Raw genomic sequence first — 21,585 nt, forward strand, 5'->3', positions numbered from 1 at the left:
AGCCTGACAACCATCAGCCTGATTATATTGCCACCATAAAAATTAAATGAGTATAGTGGACAGAATGCATACTATTCAGAGGGCAATTTACATACAGAATGCTTGGCTAATTAACAGTCAGAGGCTAGGATAATCCAGATCAGTTCTCATCAGATGTAGCAGTTGGCATAGCATGTCCGTAACCGCTCTGTAGCCTGCAGCATATGTGTTTGGCAGATGGAATGATATCCTAAACTGTCACTGATAGCGAGGAAACATTTTCCTGTGGCTCTGCTCTGGGGCAAGAAGCCATCACCCTTTCACTCAGTGAGCCAACAAAAGAGCGGTCTGACTGACTCAACAACAACCAAGCAGAGACATTGAGCAATACACGTTTGGATCATGATTTCAACTATGAATCTCTGAACTGCATTACTTCTAGTGCTTACTTGATCCTTAGCCAATGTGTAGCAGGCTTGGAAAGGCTAAGCTTTGCTCTAAACATAGCCTTTCCAAGCCTGTTCTAAGCTTTGCTCTAAACATAGAACAGGCTTGGAAAGGCTAAGCTTTGCTCTAAACATAGAACAGGCTTGGAAAGGCTAAGCTTTGCTCTAAACATAGAACAGGCTTGGAAAGGCTAAGCTTTGCTCTAAACATAGAACAGGCTTGGAAAGGCTAAGCTTTGCTCTAAACATAGAACAGGCTTGGAAAGGCTAAGCTTTGCTCTAAACATAGAATAGTAGGAGATCAACTGTAGAGTTAATCAAGATGTCAGTTTTGCCTGAAAGACAATGAGGTCCTCTGTTGACTGTACAGTGAAGGAACAACAGTGAATAAACTTCTTCCTGAATAGAAAAAAGGCTTTGTGGCTCCACTGGGCTATTACATCTACTAAGATGAATCCAGTTTTATTTGTTTAGTTCTCATCCCCATAAAATCTGTAAGCAGTGGGCGGCTTAAACAGAACCCATATTATCAGAAGTGCAGAGAAAGAGTTCAGCAACATCAGCAATATCTCAAGGTAGTTGGAGTCAATCTGACATATTTTGCACTGAAGCTATAATCAGTAGAAGGATGCAGGCTACATTATAGTCTATAACGTGACTTAATTGGCCACTTTTGAACACTCACCCACTTCCTGTGTAGGAGGTATGGCTGTCCGGGCGGTGACGTTTAGACACACTACGGCTGACATGCAGGTCACGTCCTTGCCTCCCCTCTCACAGTCCTTCACAAAGATGTTGATCTTGCTGGGTTCAAACCTGATGTTGGCGTGAATTCGGACGACACTGCGAGACCTGCAGATGAACCATACACAGTGTTATGATCATAAATGTGGTTGATTATATGCTCCACATACATACAGTACCAGAGAAACAGTAGAACACTTGTTAATATCTAAATGACCTACCAGAGAAACAGTAGAACACTTGTTAATATCTAAGTTACCTACCATAGAAACAGTAGAACACTTGTTAATATCTAAATGACCTACCAGAGAAACAGTAGAACACTTGTTAATATCTAAATGACCTACCAGAGAAACAGTAGAACACTTGTTAATATCTAAAGTGACCTACCAGAGAAACAGTAGAACACTTGTTAATATCTAAGTTACCTACCAGAGAAACAGTAGAACACTTGTTAATATCTAAGTGACCTACCATAGAAACAGTAGAACACTTGTTAATATCTAAGTGACCTACCATAGAAACAGTAGAACACTTGTTAATATCTAAATGACCTACCATAGAAACAGTAGAACACTTGTTAATATCTAAATGACCTACCATAGAAACAGTAGAACACTTGTTAATATCTAAATGACCTACCATAGAAACAGTAGAACACTTGTTAATATCTAAATGACCTACCATAGAAACAGTAGAACACTTGTTAATATCTAAATGACCTACCATAGAAACAGTAGAACACTTGTTAATATCTAAATGACCTAGCAGAGAAACAGTAGAACACTTGTTAATATCTAAATGACCTACCATAGAAACAGTAGAACACTTGTTAATATCTAAATGACCTACCAGAGAAACAGTAGAACACTTGTTAATATCTAAATGACCTACCATAGAAGCACGGCTGCCCCCAGGGAGCCCACGGCCAAGTCCACCAGGCCATCCTCGTCCATGTCCATACTGCCATGGATACTACGGCCAAAGTAGCGCAGGCCACTGGCCATGTCTATCGCAGCTATCCTCTGTTTGTATTTACGCAGAATCCTGTTGCGTTGGCTGAAGAAGACGTAGATAGCTCCTCTATGGTCATCCTCCAGCGGGGCCCCCACCACCATGTCGTTGAAGCCGTCCCCGTTCAGGTCAGGGACCGGGGCCAGCGAGGAGCCGAACCGAGCGTTCTGACCACGGTCCTGGATCTCCAACGCTCCCTCCAGGACGAAACGATTCTGAGAAGGAAATAGGATAGGATGATGTCATTTTGGAATATTTCTGCTACATGGGATAGAGGGTACTGTAGGTAAAGGTTGTATCATGGAATATTTCTGCTACATGGGATAGAGTGTACTGTAGGTAAAGGTTGTATCATGGAATATTTCTGCTACATGGGATAGAGTGTACTGTAGGTAAAGGTTGTATCATGGAATATTTCTGCTACATGGGATAGAGGGTACTGTAGGTAAAGGTTGTATCATGGAATATTTCTGCTACATGGGATAGAGGGTACTGTAGGTAAAGGTTGTATCATGGAATATTTCTGCTACATGGGATAGAGTGTACTGTAGGTAAAGGTTGTATCATGGAATATTTCTGCTACATGGGATAGAGGGTACTGTAGGTAAAGGTTGTATCATGGAATATTTCTGCTACATGGGATAGAGGGTACTGTAGGTAAAGGTTGTATCATGGAATATTTCTGCTACATGGGATAGAGGGTACTGTAGGTAAAGGTTGTATCATGGAATATTTCTGCTACATGGGATAGAGGGTACTGTAGGTAAAGGTTGTATCATGGAATATTTCTGCTACATGGGATAGAGGGTACTGTAGGTAAAGGTTGTATCATGGAATATTTCTGCTACATGGGATAGAGGGTACTGTAGGTAAAGGTTGTATCATGGAATATTTCTGCTACATGGGATAGAGGGTACTGTAGGTAAAGGTTGTATCATGGAATATTTCTGCTACATGGGATAGAGGGTACTGTAGGTAAAGGTTGTATCATGGAATATTTCTGCTACATGGGATAGAGGGTACTGTAGGTAAAGGTTGTATCATGGAATATTTCTGCTACATGGGATAGAGGGTACTGTAGGTAAAGGTTGTATCATGGAATATTTCTGCTACATGGGATAGAGGGTACTGTAGGTAAAGGTTGTATCATGGAATATTTCTGCTACATGGGATAGAGGGTACTGTAGGTAAAGGTTGTATCATGGAATATTTCTGCTACATGGGATAGAGGGTACTGTAGGTAAAGGTTGTATCATGGAATATTTCTGCTACATGGGATAGAGGGTACTGTAGGTAAAGGTTGTATCATGGAATATTTCTGCTACATGGGATAGAGGGTACTGTAGGTAAAGGTTGTATCATGGAATATTTCTGCTACATGGGATAGAGGGTACTGTAGGTAAAGGTTGTATCATGGAATATTTCTGCTACATGGGATAGAGGGTACTGTAGGTAAAGGTTGTATCATGGAATATTTCTGCTACATGGGATAGAGGGTACTGTAGGTAAAGGTTGTATCATGGAATATTTCTGCTACATGGGATAGAGGGTACTGTAGGTAAAGGTTGTATCATGGAATATTTCTGCTACATGGGATAGAGGGTACTGTAGGTAAAGGTTGTATCATGGAATATTTCTGCTACATGGGATAGAGGGTACTGTAGGTAAAGGTTGTATCATGGAATATTTCTGCTACATGGGATAGAGGGTACTGTAGGTAAAGGTTGTATCATGGAATATTTCTGCTACATGGGATAGAGGGTACTGTAGGTAAAGGTTGTATCATGGAATATTTCTGCTACATGGGATAGAGGGTACTGTAGGTAAAGGTTGTATCATGGAATATTTCTGCTACATGGGATAGAGGGTACTGTAGGTAAAGGTTGTATCATGGAATATTTCTGCTACATGGGATAGAGGGTACTGTAGGTAAAGGTTGTATCATGGAATATTTCTGCTACATGGGATAGAGGGTACTGTAGGTAAAGGTTGTATCATGGAATATTTCTGCTACATGGGATAGAGGGTACTGTAGGTAAAGGTTGTATCATGGAATATTTCTGCTACATGGGATAGAGGGTACTGTAGGTAAAGGTTGTATCATGGAATATTTCTGCTACATGGGATAGAGGGTACTGTAGGTAAAGGTTGTGTCATGGAATATTTCTGCTACATGGGATAGAGGGTACTGTAGGTAAAGGTTGTGTCATGGAATATTTCTGCTACATGGGATAGAGGGTACTGTAGGTAAAGGTTGTGTCATGGAATATTTCTGCTACATGGGATAGAGGGTACTGTAGGTAAAGGTTGTATCATGGAATATTTCTGCTACATGGGATAGAGGGTACTGTAGGTAAAGGTTGTATCATGGAATATTTCTGCTACATGGGATAGAGGGTACTGTAGGTAAAGGTTGTATCATGGAATATTTCTGCTACATGGGATAGAGGGTACTGTAGGTAAAGGTTGTATCATGGAATATTTCTGCTACATGGGATAGAGGGTACTGTAGGTAAAGGTTGTATCATGGAATATTTCTGCTACATGGGATAGAGGGTACTGTAGGTAAAGGTTGTATCATGGAATATTTCTGCTACATGGGATAGAGGGTACTGTAGGTAAAGGTTGTATCATGGAATATTTCTGCTACATGGGATAGAGGGTACTGTAGGTAAAGGTTGTATCATGGAATATTTCTGCTACATGGGATAGAGGGTACTGTAGGTAAAGGTTGTATCATGGAATATTTCTGCTACATGGGATAGAGGGTACTGTAGGTAAAGGTTGTATCATGGAATATTTCTGCTACATGGGATAGAGGGTACTGTAGGTAAAGGTTGTATCATGGAATATTTCTGCTACATGGGATAGAGGGTACTGTAGGTAAAGGTTGTATCATGGAATATTTCTGCTACATGGGATAGAGGGTACTGTAGGTAAAGGTTGTATCATGGAATATTTCTGCTACATGGGATAGAGGTTACTGTAGGTAAAGGTTGTATCATGGAATATTTCTGCTACATGGGATAGAGGGTACTGTAGGTAAAGGTTGTATCATGGAATATTTCTGCTACATGGGATAGAGGGTACTGTAGGTAAAGGTTGTATCATGGAATATTTCTGCTACATGGGATAGAGGGTACTGTAGGTAAAGGTTGTATCATGGAATATTTCTGCTACATGGGATAGAGGGTACTGTAGGTAAAGGTTGTATCATGGAATATTTCTGCTACATGGGATAGAGGGTACTGTAGGTAAAGGTTGTATCATGGAATATTTCTGCTACATGGGATAGAGGGTACTGTAGGTAAAGGTTGTATCATGGAATATTTCTGCTACATGGGATAGAGGGTACTGTAGGTAAAGGTTGTATCATGGAATATTTCTGCTACATGGGATAGAGGGTACTGTAGGTAAAGGTTGTATCATGGAATATTTCTGCTACATGGGATAGAGGGTACTGTAGGTAAAGGTTGTATCATGGAATATTTCTGCTACATGGGATAGAGGGTACTGTAGGTAAAGGTTGTATCATGGAATATTTCTGCTACATGGGATAGAGGGTACTGTAGGTAAAGGTTGTATCATGGAATATTTCTGCTACATGGGATAGAGGGTACTGTAGGTAAAGGTTGTATCATGGAATATTTCTGCTACATGGGATAGAGGGTACTGTAGGTAAAGGTTGTATCATGGAATATTTCTGCTACATGGGATAGAGGGTACTGTAGGTAAAGGTTGTATCATGGAATATTTCTGCTACATGGGATAGAGGGTACTGTAGGTAAAGGTTGTATCATGGAATATTTCTGCTACATGGGATAGAGGGTACTGTAGGTAAAGGTTGTATCATGGAATATTTCTGCTACATGGGATAGAGGGTACTGTAGGTAAAGGTTGTATCATGGAATATTTCTGCTACATGGGATAGAGGGTACTGTAGGTAAAGGTTGTATCATGGAATATTTCTGCTACATGGGATAGAGGGTACTGTAGGTAAAGGTTGTATCATGGAATATTTCTGCTACATGGGATAGAGGGTACTGTAGGTAAAGGTTGTATCATGGAATATTTCTGCTACATGGGATAGAGGGTACTGTAGGTAAAGGTTGTGTCATGGAATATTTCTGCTACATGGGATAGAGGGTACTGTAGGTAAAGGTTGTGTCATGGAATATTTCTGCTACATGGGATAGAGGGTACTGTAGGTAAAGGTTGTATCATGGAATATTTCTGCTACATGGGATAGAGGGTACTGTAGGTAAAGGTTGTATCATGGAATATTTCTGCTACATGGGATAGAGGGTACTGTAGGTAAAGGTTGTATCATGGAATATTTCTGCTACATGGGATAGAGGGTACTGTAGGTAAAGGTTGTATCATGGAATATTTCTGCTACATGGGATAGAGGGTACTGTAGGTAAAGGTTGTATCATGGAATATTTCTGCTACATGGGATAGAGGGTACTGTAGGTAAAGGTTGTATCATGGAATATTTCTGCTACATGGGATAGAGGGTACTGTAGGTAAAGGTTGTATCATGGAATATTTCTGCTACATGGGATAGAGGGTACTGTAGGTAAAGGTTGTATCATGGAATATTTCTGCTACATGGGATAGAGGGTACTGTAGGTAAAGGTTGTATCATGGAATATTTCTGCTACATGGGATAGAGGGTACTGTAGGTAAAGGTTGTATCATGGAATATTTCTGCTACATGGGATAGAGGGTACTGTAGGTAAAGGTTGTGTCATGTGCATGTCTATTCAACTATGTATTTGCCAATGTTTCTCCTATTGGTTGGTGGAATTCTCTTTGTTACTCTGTACTTAAAGAGTCCTTTGTTAAGAAAAACCTTGAAAAACATATGCACAAAGGGAATCCATCAAAAACAGATGTAGTGGCTAAGGAACTGAAGTTAAGTTATAAATCTGTTATCTCCTGTGCTGCGGCCGGGTAGCCCCACCCCCCAGGCTTCTGGGATATCTCAGTCATCCATCGATGATCTCCCTCAAATGGACAGCCCTCCATTTATTTACACAACTCAATGAAACATAGAGACATTGTTGTCTTAAACTTTCCCCTTCAATCTTTACAGAAGCTTTCATTTGTTATTCCAAATTCATTTAGGAAAGTAAACAAAACAAAACAAAAGTAACGAACAAACAATAACTGGGGAGTTTGAGTTTTGAATTTGAAATCAACTGAAAACCTCAAGCCACATTGTTTTCGCTCACACAAGAGGAAGGATCTACCCATTTTCTATCCCAAGGGGGAAATATGATTTCCCAAAAACATTGTCAACATCAGGGATGGGTGATTCATCCGAGTGTCACATGATCAAAGGCAATCAAGGCTTCTGGATGTTTCTTTAGGGATGTTTCTGGGGAACTTTGAGTATTCACAGTGGGTGGAAAGTCAGTCGGAAAATATCTGTACCTTTGAATAGAATTAGGTTTCCCCTCAGTCTGGAAAAAGGTACAATCCCTCAGCATTAAGAAAGTATAGGAGCCAAGTATTTTAGGCCGTCATCAGCCATGCACGTTATCACTCTCCAGGCTGTCTCATCTTTCTCCCTAATCTACAGCCTATGGACGGCTGGAACCTCAGATCACTTGTTTTTTTTCAGTTGTCTTTTTAAAGGAAAGAGGAGGACAGGGTGCCGTGCTACACACACTTGTGTAGTCACCAGGGTTGTGTGTGTGTGTGTGTGTGTGTGTGTGTGTGTGTGTGTGTGTGTGTGTGTGTGTGTGTGTGTGTGTGTGTGTGTGTGTGTGTGTGTGTGTGTGTGTGTGTGTGTGTGTGTGTGTGTGTGTGTGTGTGTGTGTGTGTGTGTGTGTGTGGGGAACATTTGAAACATATGGAGATTTGTGGTGAAGTGGTGAGACCATCACAGTCATTCCACAGTGGCCTATGGGGGCTTATTGGTAGAATGGAAGGCCACCTCTCTGTCACACACAACACCCCTTTTGTGTCCTTAGTTGGAGGATCCCTTGTCTTTTTTTCTTGTTTGGGGAACCCTAATGATCAAGCCCCTATCAGTCCACAGGTCCCCCTCATGAGAGAGAGAGAGCGAGAGAGAGAGAGACACACACACACACCGAGCGAGAGAGAGACACACACACACACCGAGCGAGAGAGAGACACACACACACACCGAGCAAGAGAGAGACACACACACACACCGAGCGAGAGAGAGACACACACACACACCGAGCAAGAGAGAGACACACACACACACCGAGCGAGAGAGAGACACACACACACACCGAGCGAGAGAGAGACACACACACACACCGAGCAAGAGAGAGACACACACACACACCGAGCGAGAGAGAGACACAGAGAGAGAGTCTCAAAACTACAGGAATTCCTCTGCAGTCATTTCCACCTATTAAGAAGCCCCCTTTCTTCTCCAAATAACAGGCTGTTAATTCAGTTTGAGTTCACGGTGCACTTGTACACCAACCAACGAAGACTCTAATGAAGACGGCATGCTGGCGCAGGGAGGGAGGCTGTTCATTTCATCTGTGTGACGGCAGGTGCCCAATGTCTGGTAGACTGTTGATGTTGTACCAGTGGGTTAACTACCCCTATTCAAGGCTCTGGAAGGTCTGGTAGACTGTTGATGTTGTACCAGTGGGTTAACTACCCCTAATCAAGGCTCTGGAAGGTCTGGTAGACTGTTGATGTTGTACCAGTGGGTTAACTACCCCTAATCAAGGCTCTGGAAGGTCTGGTAGACTGTTGATGTTGTACCAGTGGGTTAACTACCCCTAATCAAGGCTCTGGAAGGTCTGGTAGACTGTTGATGTTGTACCAGTGGGTTAACTACCCCTAATCAAGGCTCTGGAAGGTCTGGTAGACTGTTGATGTTGTACCAGTGGGTTAACTACCCCTAATCAAGGCTCTGGAAGGTCTGGTCTCTGGTCTGGTCTGATGTGTTATAATGTAAATACAAGGCATAGGGATAGTTTGGCTCTATGTGTCCTGGTCGAGGTGTTTCTGTGCTGACCTGGTTTTAAGTGTGTTTGGTAACGCGATCTGGGGCGTGTGTGTAAGTGAGTGTGTATGTGTGTGCACACGAGTGTGACGTGTGTGTGTGTGTGAGCATTCGTACATCTGTGTGTGCGTGTGTGTATGTGTGTGTGTGTGTGTGTGTGTGTGTGCATGCCCACCCACCAGCTCAGTCACTCTGTAGATGTACACCTTGCCCTTCTCCCAGCCTCCACTGAAGAACATGGGCGCTGCCACCAGTAGGTTGTCTGTTACTCCGTCACCATCTATATCCACCGGGGAGATCTCACTCCCATAGTACGACCCAATCTGAAATATAACCACACAATCAACACCCTGGATCAACAACAATAATAGAATCGTCTGGTTATTTAGCAGACACTTTTATCCAGAGTAAACACATAGTGTATTTCATACCCAGTAGATGTGGCCCATGTGGGAATCGAACCCATTACTCCAGCTGACACATCAGGCTCTAAAAGCACCATGCTAACCAACTGAGATCATTACTATCCCCACAATCATCACGTCCTTCACATGTCCTTCACCACATCCTTCACACGTCCTTCACACATTTCACACGTCCTTCACACGTTTCTGTCACGCCCTGACCTGAGAGAGCCGTTTTTCTCTGTTTACTTAGGTCAGGGTGTGATATGGGGTGGGCATTCTATGTATTTTATTTCTATGTTTTAGCCAGGTATGGTTTCCAATCAGAGGCAGCTGTCTATCGTTGTCTCTGATTGGGAACCATACTTAGGCAGCCCTTTTTCCCTCCTTGAGTTGTGGGATCTTGTTTTTGTGCAGCTGCCTTTGAGCAGCCCCAGAACGTCACGTTTCTTTCTGTTTATCCTGTTTATTGTTTTGTTCGGTTTTCACTTCTAAATAAAGGATGTGGAATTAACGGCACGCTGCGCCTTGGCTTATTTATGACAGGGAGTTCGAGGACAATGATCGTGACACCTTCACACGTCCTTCACACATCCTTCACCACGTCCTTCACATGTCCTTCACACGTCCTTCACACATCCATCACATATCCTTCACACGTCCTTCACACGTCCTTCACCGCATCCTTCACACGTCTTTCACCACATCATTAAAAACCCCCAGCAAACGTCATTAGCGTTCATTAGCATAGCATTCCAGTCATCATCATCGTTCAGGTAACAGACCCAGATGTTTCCCCATAGAGGCTAATTGGCTCCGCAAAACAACCCAGCCTTTTATCTCAATGCAACAACCAGACCTGGGTTCAGATGCCATTTGAACTTTTCAAATACGTTTAACATTTTCTTTAGCCTATCTGGGCTGCCAATGATTTACACTTTTGGAACTATTCCATTGGTTCCATTGCATCAGGCGAGCTCAGTCTAGCCCAGCTATAGTCTTTAAAATTATGTCAAATAGTATTTGAACCCAGGTCTGTTCCTCTCAATGAGTGTTCTTATGGATCTCGCTGCCTCTTCTGTCTTTAGTATCCTCTTAGCTGGTGTTGTTTACTGAAGCTGGAAGCTTGTTTTTCTATTTTTATTCACTATGTAGATTTGGAATGTGTGTGTTTTGAATTAAGGGGAATGGGATGGGAAACACATGGGAACTGTGTAATGTTGTTGGCAACATGGGGGCGTGGGAAGGCTGTCTAGACTCCATTTGTCCCAGGTCTTGGAACTACCAGTAGTGCAGACTATCATGGATGCTGTGTCCTGGCTGGGTTGCCAGATTGACAAAAGGACTGGAAGGACTACTGTCATGGTGGACTCAGATGGTGATGGGCGAGCCAGATTGAGAAGGGTCCATGTGGGGTCCATGAGCATAAGAGACTATCAGGGTCTTGGATGGTCTTCATATGTCTTTTAAAGAGAGAGTAATGGCAGTGGAAGTGTGTGCTACACCACTGTGTAACTGTTCAGTTTATGGTTGGAGTTTAGGACTTGGGTTGTGGTTCAGGATAGTGTTGTGGCAAACAAAACACATGATTGTGTCATTCAAATAGGTGGTAGACATGTCTTAGGGTCCCAGTTAAAAAGAGAGTTTGGGAAGCCCAGTTGTTGAGTCTACCTGTTGTCCTTTGAGGGAGTGCAGGATGGTGAGGTTACCAGTGTTCTTCAGGGTGAAGATGATGACCTTGCCAGTATGGTTGAACCGCGGTGCCCCTGCCACATACAGCCGACCGTTCCTGGCCGACACCACCGATGTTACTGTGTAACCTGACACACACACACACACACACACACACACACACACACACACACACACACACACACACACACACACACACACACACACACACACACACACACACACACACACACACACACACACACACACACACACACACACACACACACACACACACACACACACACACACACACACACACACACACACACACACACACACACACACACACACACACACACACACACACACACACACACACACACACACACACACACACACACACACACACACACACACACACACACACACACACACACACACACACACACACACACACACACACACACACACACACACACACACACACACACACACACACACACACACACACACACACACACACACACACACACACACACACACACACACACACACACACACACACACACACACACACACACACACACACACACACACACACACACACACACACACACACACACACACACACACACACACACACACACACACACACACACACACACACAGCCTTGATTCAATCATTACTGAAACCCAGAGTATTCACTAAACCCAGTGAAAGAGGATTGTCATAATTGCTAAATCAGCCTGAAGTTCTCCTATCTGTCACAGCTTCACTTTGTGTTGACCTCCTATGTTCACCTTAGATTGCCCAGTTGTCTTGAACTGTTTCCACAGCTTCTTTCTCCCTGGAGCACAAAGCCTGTTCCTTATATAATATCTGGGAAGAATGTCAGCTAGTTGTTACGGTGTGTGGTGAAACCCACTCTCTCTCTGCACAACATCACCATCAAATGGGCCAAATAAAGGCATACCAATGTGTGTGTGTCTGTGTGTTCACCATAGGCCACTGTAATTCCTCTGGTTGGGTTGTATGAACTGCATGAGCCAGAACTGATTTATAAAAAGCAACTATCCTATCGGCTTCGTTTAGAAACAAAGTTCAATGGCCTGCATTGAACCACACTGACTCACTTGTGAAGCCAAGTCTCTCTCTCTCTCTCTCTCTCTAGCTCTCTCTCTCTCTCTCTCTCTCTCTCTCTCTCTCTCTCTCTCTGTCTCTTGCTCTCTCTCTGTCTCTGTCTCTCGCTCTGTCTCTGTCTCTCCCTCTGTCTCTCTCTGTCTCTCTGTCTCTCTTTCTCTCTCTCTGTCTCTCTTTGTCTCTCTCTCTTTGTCTCTCTTTGTCTCTCTGTGTCTCTGTGTCTCTCTCTGTGTCTCTCACTGTGTCTCTCTCTCACTCTGTTTCTCTCTCACTCGGTTTCTCTCTCACTCTGTTTCTCTCTCACTCGGTTTCTCTCTCACTCTGTTTCTCTCTCACTCTGTCTCTCTCACTCTGTGTCTCTCTCACTCTGTCTCTCTCTCACTCTGTCTCTCTCTGTCTCTCTCACTCTGTGTCTCTCTCACTGTGTCTCTCTCACTCTGTCTCTCTCTGTCTCTCTCTCTGTCTATCTCTCTCTCACTCTCTCGTATGAGGACGGTAATCCTTTCTGTGTCTGTCTGCATCTCTCCCTTCTCCCTCTTCTCTCTATCTCCTTCTTCTCTCTGTCTTCCTCCTCCCCATTTCCCCACCCCTCTGTCAGTGAGCATGTCCAGACCCATGCCTCTGCCCTATATTCCTAATGAGGCTGGAATGGCTTCCGTGGGCAGGCATGCAGGCCAGCCAGCAGCTGATGGGAAAAGCAGAGGGCCTTACAGGCAGGAGGAGTGGAGTGGGACGGGGTGGGATGAGGTGCAGTGTGATGGGGTGCAGTGGGAAGCGGTGGAGCAGTGGGAAGCGGTGGAGCAGTGGAGTGGTTTATAGAGAGGGCTGCAGCGAGGCCTGGTGCTAAACCACTGTGCCTGCCTCATGTCTATCCAGAGAGAGAGAAGGAGCGGGATAGATGGAAGATGAGGATAGGGAGAAAGAGAAAGCAAGGGAGAGAGTGAGAGCGAGAGAGTGAGAGTGAGAGAGAGCGAGAGAGAGCGTGAGAGTGAGAGAGAGTGAGAGTGAGAGAGAGTGAGGGAGAGTGAGTGAGAGAGAGTGAGAGAAAGAGTGAGAGAGAGAGAGAGAGCGAGAGAGAGAGAGAGAGCGAGAGAGAGAGATGGGTGAGAAAGCAAAAGAGATGGAGGAGATGAGATGGGTGAACAGTAGACTGTAGAGTCAGTAAAGGTGAAGAGAGAGAGAGGAGATGGGTGAACAGTAGACTGTAGAGTCAGTAAAGGTGAAGAGAGAGAGAGGAGATGGGTGAACAGTAGACTGTAGAGTCAGTAAAGGTGAAGAGAGAGAGAGGAGATGGGTGAACAGTAGACTGTAGAGTCAGTAAAGGTGAAGAGAGAGAGAGGAGATGGGTGAACAGTAGACTGTAGAGACAGTAAAGGTGAAGAGAGAGGAGATGAGTGACAGAGAGAGGATGAGTGACAGAGAGAGGATGAGGGACAGAGAGAGGATGAGGGACAGAGAGAGGATGAGGGACAGAGAGAGGATGAGGGACAGAGGGAGGATGAAGGACAGAGAGAGGACAGAGAGAGGATGAATGACAGAGAGAGGATGAATGACAGAGAGAGGATGAAGGACAGAGAGAGGATGAAGGACAGAGAGAGGATGAAGGACAGAGAGAGGATGAAGGACAGAGAGAGGATGAAGGACAGAGAGAGGATGAAGGACAGAGAGAGGATGAAGGACAGAGAGAGGATGAAGGGCAGAGAGAGGATCAGGGGGAGGAGTCTATAGATCTACCCAAACCAAACACCTCTGTGACCAATCCTTTAGATCGTCAATTCCTCCCTCACCTAGGTAGGCGCCATGGTTCTTCAGCTCCTCTGGGAATTCCTGTGAGTAGGAGGACTTGGGTGGAACCACCTTCCCCTGTCGTGTCTCCTTCAGGACGGCTCCATTCCAATCGTAGGCCCCCGGTGCCCCCACCAGGATCCCATCCTTTAGGGACAGTTTGGAGACAGGCACTTAGTGTGAACATAAAAACATATTGTGACATTAAGTGTGTGTGTGTGTGTGTGTGTGTGTGTGTGTGTGTGTGTGTGTGTGTGTGTGTGTGTGTGTGTGTGTGTGTGTGTGTGTGTGTGTGTGTGTGTGTGTGTGTGTGTGTGTGTGTGTGTGTGTGTGTGTGTGTGTGTGTGTGTGCGCGCGTGCATGTATTGCTATTGGTTCAGCAGGCAATGATGGTAAAATGGAGAAGGTGATGAGTACACAGGTTGATGATGATGATAAACAAATCCTTTCTCTCTAAATCAAATCATCCTTCCTCCCAGGCTACAATCCCCAGCCTCCCTCTAGTCCCCAGACTCCAGCAAGGATTTTTTTGCAGAAACTTTAAGAGTTTGATGACCGTTCACGAGTTCTGCCAACAATAGCTTAATAAACAATAAATCAGTCACAACATAAGTCTGCCTACCCACATTCATTATATGTTCCTTCACTCTCCTCCCAAACTGATTTAAAAGCCATTGGAGACATTTGAGAGGATCATAAGTTAAGCCTGCATGGATCCTCCAAATGATTACAGCGTTAGCGAAACGCTCTCTCTCTCACACACAAACACGTGTTCCATCACCTGTATGCACCACACAAACACGTGTTCCATCACCTGTATGCACCACACAAACACGTGTTCCATCACCTGTATGCACCACACAAACACGTCTTCCATCACCTGTATGCACCACACAAACACGTGTTCCATCACCTGTATGCACCACACAAACACGTGTTCCATCACCTGTATGCACCACACAAACACGTGTTCCATCACCTGTATGCACCACACAAACACGTGTTCCATCACCTGTATGCACCACACAAACACGTGTTCCATCACCTGTATGCACCACACAAACACGTGTTCCATCACCTGTATGCACCACACAAACACATGTTCCATCACCTGTATGCACCACACAAACACGTGTTCCATCACCTGTATGCACCACACAAACACGTGTTCCATCACCTGTATGCACCACACAAACACGTGTTCCATCACCTGTATGCACCACACAAAGTAATATGAAAGAATGTTGATGAGAAACGTTACAGGTTCATCATTATAATACGTTATAGTAGGGGCATTTTTGGGTCTGGGTCATCAAAAAAGGACAAAACACTGTCACCAGTAACCAACCAGTAACCAACCAGTAACCAACCAGTAACCAACCTGTAACCAACCAGTAACCAACCAGTAACCAACCAGTAACCAACCAGTAACCAACCACTAACCAACCTGTAACCAACCTGTAACCAACCAGTAACCAGTAACCACACGGGAGAAGAAGATAGCATATGGGCTGACGGTGGACATTTGTTCATCCTACTTTGAATATATGTCAGTTTTATAATTACAGTGTTCACCGAGGCTAATCTAGTCCCTCCTCTGCCACGCATAATATGCAGACGGAACATTTTCCAACGGTTAGCTACCAGTTAGGATACAACTGACGGAACACTCTTGGACTACTTCTCGCCCACTTCCTGGGACATGGAATCGTCTAGCTCACTGAGTGACTGATTCACAGACTGATCCTATGTCAGTTTCTGACAGCTGTGGGGTGCTAGACTCTGTGGATATCTGTTTTGGTGGTGGTGCACACTGTTTCCATGCTGATGTAGCTCCAAATAATCCCCACTATACACCTCTTCAGGCTTGTTGAGATCTGAATATCTACAATAAAGACTACCTGGAACATGTCCATTCTCATCGTCCAACCTGCGGCCATTTACACACAACTGGGTGTGAAACAATGCCTTATATCTGGGAATCCCTTTTCAACATTATTACTCTGAGTTAGAGCTCTAGCTAGCTGGACTGCATTGGAGAATAGAACGTCTGGGTATGTAGGACTTGAGCAGAATCAAGCTGGCACACTCCACATTCAACAAAACCATCTGGTCTTTTGGGACAGTTTTCTCCTTCATTAAGGCTCTCGAAGTCTTTCCAATAAGTTATCCTACTCTCAACACTCGGGTTGAGTTTTTTGAGAAAGCGCTATCCCTGGAATCCACCCTTCTGGAGTACGGAATTTCCAGCCATCCCTGTCACCCAGCTGCAGTTTCCCTATTTATTGTTTTAAGAAAAAGGGATATATTTATTGTTCCCTAGTCAGGTTGTGCTTCAACTGAGGTGTGGAACTGGAAAATCAAAGCTATTGCATCAGCAAACCTGAATCTGGGACGCAGATGGGGAGAGTAAAGAAAGAAAAAAAATGAAGACTGGTACATGGGGGAGGATGGTGATGTCAGCTACAGTAGAGAACAGGAAGACTGGTACATGGGGGAGGATGGTGATGTCAGCTACAGTAGAAAACAGGAAGACTGGTACATGGGGGAGGATGGTGATGTCAGCTACAGTAGAGAACAGGAAGACTGGTACATGGGGGAGGATGGTGATGTCAACTACAGTAGAGAACAGGAAGACTGGTACATGGGGGAGGATGGTGATGTCAGCTACAGTAGAGAACAGGAAGACTGGTACATGGGGGAGGATGGGGATGTCAGCTACAGTAGAAAACAGGAAGACTGGTACATGGGGAGGATGGTGATGTCAGCTACAGTAGAGAACAGGAAGACTGGTACATGGGGGAGGATGGTGATGTCAGCTACAGTAGAAAACAGGAAGACTGGTACATGGGGGAGGATGGTGATGTCAGCTACAGTAGAGAACAGGAAGACTGGTAAATGGGGGAGGATGGTGATGTCAGCTACAGTAGAGAACAGGAAGACTGGTACATGGGGGAGAATGGTGATGTCAGCTACAGTTGAAAACAGTAGAAAACAGGAAGACTGGTACATGGGGGAGGATGGTGATGTCAGCTACAGTAGAGAACAGGAAGACTGGTACATGGGGGAGGATGGTGATGTCAGCTACAGTAGAGAACAGGAAGACTGGTACATGGGGGAGGATGGTGATGTCAGCTACAGTAGAGAACAGGAAGACTGGTACATGGGGGAGGATGGTGATGTCAGCTACAGTAGAAAACAGGAAGACTGGTACATGGGGGAGGATGGTGATGTCAGCTACAGTAGAGAACAGGAAGACTGGTACATGGGGGAGGATGGTGATGTCAGCTACAGTAGAGAACAGGAACACTGGTACATGGGGGAGGATGGTGATGTCAGCTACGGTAGAGAACAGGAAGACTGGTACATGGGGGAGGATGGTGATGTCGGCTACAGTAGAGAACAGGAAGACTGGTACATGGGGGAGGCTGGTGATGTCAGCTACAGTAGAGAACAGGAAGACTGGTACATGGGGGAGGATGGTGATGTCAGCTACAGTAGAGAACAGGAAGACTGGTACATGGGGGAGGATGGGGATGTCAGCTACAGTAGAAAACAGGAAGACTGGTACATGGGGGAGGATGGTGATGTCAGCTACAGTAGAGAACAGGAAGACTGGTACATGGGGGAGGATGGTGATGTCAGCTACAGTAGAGAACAGGAAGACTGGTACATGGGGGAGGATGGTGATGTCAGCTACAGTAGAGAACAGGAAGACTGGTACATGGGGGAGGATGGTGATGTCAGCTACAGTAGAGAACAGGAAGACTGGTACATGGGGGAGGATGGTGATGTCAGCTACAGTAGAAAACAGGAAGACTGGTACATGGGGGAGGATGGTGATGTCAGCTACAGTAGAAAACAGGAAGACTGGTACATGGGGGAGGATGGTGATGTCAGCTACAGTAGAGAACAGGAAGACTGGTACATGGGGGAGGATGGTGATGTCAGCTACAGCGGAGAACAGGAAGACTGGTACATGGGGGAGGATGGTGATGTCAGCTACAGCAGAGAACAGGAAGACTGGTACATGGGGGAGGATGGTGATGTCAGCTACAGTAGAGAACAGGAAGACTGGTACATGGGGGAGGATGGTGATGTCAGCTACAGTAGAGAACAGGAAGACTGGTACATGGGGGAGGATGGTGATGAAGCTACAGTAGAAAACAGGAAGACTGGTACATGGGGAGGATGGTGATGTCAGCTACAGTAGAAAACAGGAAGACTGGTACATGGGGGAGGCTGGTGATGTCAGCTACAGTAGAGAACAGGAAGACTGGTACATGTAGGAGGATGGTGATGTCAGCTACAGTAGAAAACAGGAAGACTGGTACATGGGGGATGATGGTGATGTCAGCTACAGTAGAGAACAGGAAGACTGGTACATGGGGGAGGATGGTGATGAAGCTACAATAGAGAACAGGAAGACTGGTACATGGGGGAGGATGGTGATGTCAGCTACAGTAGAGAACAGGAAGACTGGTACATGGGGGAGGATGGTGATGTCAGCTACAGTAGAGAACAGGAAGACTGGTACATGGGGGAGGATGGTGATGTCAGCTACAGTAGAAAACAGGAAGACTGGTACATGGGGGAGGATGGTGATGTCAGCTGCAGTAGAGAACAGGAAGACTGGTACATGGGGGAGGATGGTGATGTCAGCTACAGTAGAGAACAGGAAGACTGGTACATGGGGGAGGATGGTGATGAAGCTACAGTAGAAAACAGGAAGACTGGTACATGGGGGAGGATGGGGATGTCAGCTACAGTAGAGAACAGGAAGACTGGTACATGAGGGAGGATGGTGATGTCAGCTACAGTAGAGAACAGGAAGACTGGTACATGGGGGAGGATGGTGATGAAGCTACAGTAGAAAACAGGAAGACTGGTAATTGGGGGAGGATGGTGATGTCAGCTACAGTAGAAAACAGGAAGACTGGTACATGGGGGAGGATGGTGATGTCAGCTACAGTAGAGAACAGGAAGACTGGTACATGGGGGAGGATGGTGATGTCAGCTACAGTAGAAAACAGGAAGACTGGTACATGGGGGAGGATGGTGATGTCAGCTACAGTAGAGAACAGGAAGACTGGTACATGGGGGAGGATGGTGATGTAAGCTACAGTAGAGAACAGGAAGACTGGTACATGGGGGAGGATGGTGATGTCAGCTACAGTAGAGAACAGGAAGACTGGTACATAGGGGAGGATGGGAATGTCAGCTACAGTAGAGAACAGGAAGACTGGTACATGGGGGAGGATGGTGATGTCAGCTACAGTAGAGAACAGGAAGACTGGTACATGGGGGAGGATGGTGATGAAGCTACAGTAGAAAACAGGAAGACTGGTACATGGGGGAGGATGGTGATGTCAGCTACAGTAGAAAACAGGAAGACTGGTACATGGGGGAGGATGGTGATGTCAGCTACAGTAGAGAACAGGAAGACTGGTACATGTGGGAGGATGGTGATGTCACCTACAGTAGAATACAGGAAGACTGGTACATGGGGAGGATGGTGATGTCAGCTACAGTAGAGAACAGGAAGACTGGTACATGGGGGAGGATGGTGATGAAGCTACAGTAGAGAACAGGAAGACTGGTACATGGGGGAGGATGGTGATGTCAGCTACAGTAGAGAACAGGAAGACTGGTACATAGGGGAGGATGGGGATGTCAGCTTCAGTAGAGAACAGGAAGACTGGTACATGGGGGAGGATGGTGATGTCAGCTACAGTAGAGAACAGGAAGACTGGTACATGGGGGAGGATGGTGATGAAGCTACAGTAGAAAACAGGAAGACTGGTACATGGGGGAGGATGGTGATGTCAGCTACATTAGAAAACAGGAAGACTGGTACATGGGGGAGGATGGTGATGTCAGCTACAGTAGAGAACAGGAAGACTGGTACATGTGGGAGGATGGTGATGTCACCTACAGTAGAATACAGGAAGACTGGTACATGGGGAGGATGGTGATGTCAGCTACAGTAGAGAACAGGAAGACTGGTACATGGGGGAGGATGGTGATGAAGCTACAGTAGAGAACAGGAAGACTGGTACATGGGGGAGGATGGTGATGTCAGCTACAGTAGAGAACAGGAAGACTGGTACATAGGGGAGGATGGGGATGTCAGCTTCAGTAGAGAACAGGAAGACTGGTACATGGGGGAGGATGGTGATGTCAGCTACAGTAGAGAACAGGAAGACTGGTACATGGGGGAGGATGGTGATGAAGCTACAGTAGAAAACAGGAAGACTGGTACATGGGGGAGGATGGTGATGTCAGCTACATTAGAAAACAGGAAGACTGGTACATGGGGGAGGATGGTGATGAAGCTACAATAGAGAACAGGAAGACTGGTACATGGGGGAGGATGGTGATGTCAGCTACAGTAGAGAACAGGAAGACTGGTACATGGGGGAGGATGGTGATGTCAGCTACAGTAGAGAACAGGAAGACTGGTACATGGGGGAGGATGGTGATGTCAGCTACAGTAGAAAACAGGAAGACTGGTACATGGGGGAGGATGGTGATGTCAGCTGCAGTAGAGAACAGGAAGACTGGAACATGGGGGAGGATGGTGATGTCAGCTACAGTAGAGAACAGGAAGACTGGTACATGGGGGAGGATGGTGATGAAGCTACAGTAGAAAACAGGAAGACTGGTACATGGGGGAGGATGGGGATGTCAGCTACAGTAGAGAACAGGAAGACTGGTACATGAGGGAGGATGGTGATGTCAGCTACAGTAGAGAACAGGAAGACTGGTACATGGGGGAGGATGGTGATGAAGCTACAGTAGAAAACAGGAAGACTGGTACATGGGGGAGGATGGTGATGTCAGCTACAGTAGAAAACAGGAAGACTGGTACATGGGGGAGGATGGTGATGTCAGCTACAGTAGAGAACAGGAAGACTGGTACATGGGGGAGGATGGTGATGTCAGCTACAGTAGAAAACAGGAAGACTGGTACATGGGGGAGGATGGTGATGTCAGCTACAGTAGAGAACAGGAAGACTGGTACATGGGGGAGGATGGTGATGTAAGCTACAGTAGAGAACAGGAAGACTGGTACATGGGGGAGGATGGTGATGTCAGCTACAGTAGAGAACAGGAAGACTGGTACATAGGGGAGGATGGGAATGTCAGCTACAGTAGAGAACAGGAAGACTGGTACATGGGGGAGGATGGTGATGTCAGCTACAGTAGAGAACAGGAAGACTGGTACATGGGGGAGGATGGTGATGAAGCTACAGTAGAAAACAGGAAGACTGGTACATGGGGGAGGATGGTGATGTCAGCTACAGTAGAAAACAGGAAGACTGGTACATGGGGGAGGATGGTGATGTCAGCTACAGTAGAGAACAGGAAGACTGGTACATGTGGGAGGATGGT

General features: G+C 45.5%; 1 protein-coding gene across 1 annotated transcript in view; it reads right to left on the minus strand.

Moving 5' to 3' along the window:
* The window catches only part of LOC106562707 (integrin alpha-11), a 144,682-nt gene that overhangs the window by 55,746 nt on the left and 67,351 nt on the right, over positions 1–21,585 (minus strand). Inside the window, exons 11-15 of the mRNA XM_045708429.1 lie at positions 14,193–14,337; positions 11,262–11,410; positions 9,366–9,509; positions 2,064–2,398; positions 1,111–1,277 (exon numbers count right to left, since the gene is read on the minus strand). Of these exons, the coding sequence (XP_045564385.1) occupies positions 1,111–1,277; positions 2,064–2,398; positions 9,366–9,509; positions 11,262–11,410; positions 14,193–14,337 (940 nt within the window). The remainder of the gene's footprint in view (positions 1–1,110; positions 1,278–2,063; positions 2,399–9,365; positions 9,510–11,261; positions 11,411–14,192; positions 14,338–21,585) is intronic.

Source organism: Salmo salar, chromosome ssa26 (genome assembly GCF_905237065.1).
Source record: "Salmo salar chromosome ssa26, Ssal_v3.1, whole genome shotgun sequence".
Classification (NCBI taxonomy): Eukaryota; Metazoa; Chordata; class Actinopteri; order Salmoniformes; family Salmonidae; genus Salmo; species Salmo salar.